The sequence below is a fragment of the Sinocyclocheilus rhinocerous genome, unplaced genomic scaffold (genome assembly GCF_001515625.1).
Source record: "Sinocyclocheilus rhinocerous isolate Xijiao unplaced genomic scaffold, SAMN03320098_v1.1 scaffold1298, whole genome shotgun sequence".
NCBI lineage: Eukaryota > Metazoa > Chordata > Actinopteri > Cypriniformes > Cyprinidae > Sinocyclocheilus > Sinocyclocheilus rhinocerous.
In genome coordinates, this window is record NW_015662010.1 from 27,148 (window position 1) to 30,406 (window position 3,259).

Genomic DNA, 3,259 nt, shown 5'->3' on the forward strand with positions numbered 1-3,259 from the left:
AGGCGTTTTAGGAGGGCGTGGACCAGTCTTAACTTTTATAAAGAATATCTCTTTGGGTTTGAGACTTTAGTCTTTACAACTTTAGGGATCTTATCTATGCACGAACAGCTTGTAACACTCCAAAGAGAAAGGAAAACTTGAAATTGCATCATATGACCCCTTTAAAGTACATTTTAAATCCTTATGATTTAATATCATTATGCTTGTCATTCTTTAAAGTACTAATTTTGAGTGTTGACACTAAAGCACATTTGATATTACATTTGAGGTTAATATATTTTCAAAGCACTAAATTGCAACATCATTATTACAACTGTGTAATTAACAATATATTTAAATGACTAACAAGTCATTTACTATTGTTCCAAATCTGTATGAGTTTCTTTCTTCTTTTGTTTCAAAGATAAGTGAAATAATTATGAAATTTTATATAAAGATGCACTTAGGCCCTACTTAAGTGTGTCAATAAAGCACACTACAGTTCAGCTGTATTAAATTGCATTTGATATAAATTTATACTATAATACATTTTTATTTCATTACTATTAACATACAATTTACTGTCTGTTCAGTTCACACTTACGTATATTATACAGTACGTATACTAAGTCTTTTTAAAATTATGCTAAAGTGTACTTTTTTAACAGCGGTTATATGTGTTGTGATTGGCGAACTTTTCTCATAATGTAGTGTGATTCTTACTTATTCCCCAGACTGTGGCTCTTCCTGTGTCGGGCAGGAGGTGGTGTTGGAAGGTGGGCAACCACTGATGTATCAGGACAGGTTGGTCGTCGGTTATACCTCACTGAGACAGACTCTTCTGAGGGTCCTGTACACACACACACACACACACACACACACACACACAAAAACACACATTTATACTTCTAAAAACACTTACGACACAACAAGTTAATGCAGTAAACAAACTCACATACTGTCTCTATTTAATCGTCTTCGATTATCCTTGCTTATTGAAACACTTATGTAGACTGAAGCTGCATTCGTAAAGCCCATTCCTGTCCTGTTCAACACAAACAACCATAAAATGCTTGCTAGCACCTATTATATTATCTATTTTGCTAATTATGTGGATAATTACTTGATAAATATTTGATATACAGTCAAATTCACGCTTGAGGTATTCGGCCAATCACAACGCACTGGATAGCTGGCCAATCACAGCACACCTCGCTTTTTCAGACCGATGAGCTTTGTAAAAATCGACGCGTTTCAGAAAGGCGGGGCATAGAGGAGAAACAATAATGTACAGTATGTGGAAAATAATGTGTTTTTTGAACCTTAAACCGCATAAACACATTTCATTACACCAAATACACCAAATACTGTTCTTTTTAGCAGCATCATATGACCCCTTTAAAGTAAAGTAAAATAAAATATTGCAAATATTAGAATATAAATGCAACCTGGAAATGTCTCCCAAAGAGTATCTTAAATTGCATGCTTAGTTTTAGAAACACTGTCACAGCATATACTGTAACAAAAAAAAGTTAAATATGTGAAGGAGGATTTTATGTAAACAATTCCAGTGAATTAAACTTGATTTCAAAAATATACCTTAATTTTAATAATGATTTCTGTGTCTATGAGAAAGACCAATGATGTCATCATACAACTTACACAGAAAAACTGCAGTTGTACAAAAACAAAAATCATACTCTTTCCATAACCAATCTCCACCGAGATGTCTCTACGAGTTCGTCCATTTCTGCCACAGCTGTTACAACCATAAAATGCTCAATGCAGTTCAATTTCCCACTCAACCATCTGATAGTCAGAAATAGGAAACATCCTAATTGCTCGGCCTCTCATAAGAGGAACTGACATACACCATGATCTCATCCAAACTCTCCATTAACTTCAGATGCTTGTCTTGAGGTACAAGAGCCAAACACACTTTTAAAACCCATTTCTACTCTATACTGCTTCAGCATTCATCCATGAGTAAAATTTGTTTCATTACCACAAAAAAATAAAATAAATAAAAAATAAAAAAATAAAAAATCACACGTGCACAAAGGATGTTAAAACAGGTCATTCCTGTTCATGTTAACTGGGATATTAGTGGGTTATTTATTATCTATTTTTAATTTACTAATTAATAATGTAATAAAGTAATAACATTTTTTGTACTAGTAAAAATTTGTCTTTTCCCTTTACACACAACTTGTGTTTTTATATTTTGGATGTTTATGCATACTTTGAAAGAACCATGGCTACAAACTTCAATGTATGCATGAAAAAGAGAAAAAAAGCTTAAGCTTAAGTCAATAGTTAACGTAAACCTACAAAGTTCTTTCTGAAAGTTACCAAAGACCACAATGATCCGGAAAGACGGTTCCACCAGAGCCACTCACTGACGGCAGGTGGTTTTTATCTGCCAGACTGAGAAGAATAAGCTCATGGAATAATTGAAAAAAAGTCGGCCTGTTTAAACAAGCGTCTGAGGGGCTGATCTACAGCACCCTGAAAATGCTAGGTTACATGAATCCCACTCTTTCATTGCCCCTCCAGCTTTCACATCTGCAGAATCTCTCTAACCAGACATACTGCAGTCCATGCAGAATAGCAGCACCTCCCCAGTAAGGTACAGCTGAGGTACTTTAGCCGAATTACTGATGATCCTCCATTTTTCAACTGGTAATCATAACTCCAAGAAAAAAAAAAGTAGAAAAAGTAGAGTTAACCACTTTCAGGAGGAGTTTTTGAGAAAAGTAAACCGAAAGGATGAAGGGATAAATACTTTACCTCCAAGGTCTTCTTTGGAAGATACCAGACGAGGTGAGCTGTTCCCAGGTTCAATCTTCAATGATAGTCTGGGGGGTTGTGACAGGGTTATAGTCAATAAAATATCATATTAATACATCATATTTTTGACCACATGGTTTAAACTTAGTAAGTTTTTCTCACGGTATTCATCAGTATTTCATTATGTTTATACATAATGTCCTTTAGGGCTGTCAAAATGGCTGAAAAACTAAATTCGAATTTTGTACTTAAATATTATCAATATTCAAATTATATTCGAATTTAAAAGGCATAATTTCAGTTAGGGGGGAAAAAGCTTTTGGCTTCTCTCCTGAGGCCACAAGAGGGCGCATCGAAAAAAAATATTATGCAAGTTTCTTCAAAGCATAATAAAATAACACGACTATTTTTTAAATAAAGTGCATAATGTTTAAAATAATGTTTATAAACCTTATATAATTAAAGTTGCTTAAACAATTAGAAATAAAAC

The 3,259-nt window shown here is 33.8% G+C and overlaps 1 protein-coding gene across 1 annotated transcript in view; it reads right to left on the minus strand.

Annotated features, from left to right (window-relative positions):
- LOC107727327 (ras-specific guanine nucleotide-releasing factor RalGPS1) overlaps window positions 1-3,259 on the minus strand; it is a 107,576-nt gene that overhangs the window by 7,973 nt on the left and 96,344 nt on the right. Inside the window, exons 12-13 of the mRNA XM_016537171.1 lie at window positions 2,770-2,837; window positions 703-829 (exon numbers count right to left, since the gene is read on the minus strand). Coding sequence (XP_016392657.1) covers window positions 703-829; window positions 2,770-2,837 — 195 coding nt within the window. The remainder of the gene's footprint in view (window positions 1-702; window positions 830-2,769; window positions 2,838-3,259) is intronic.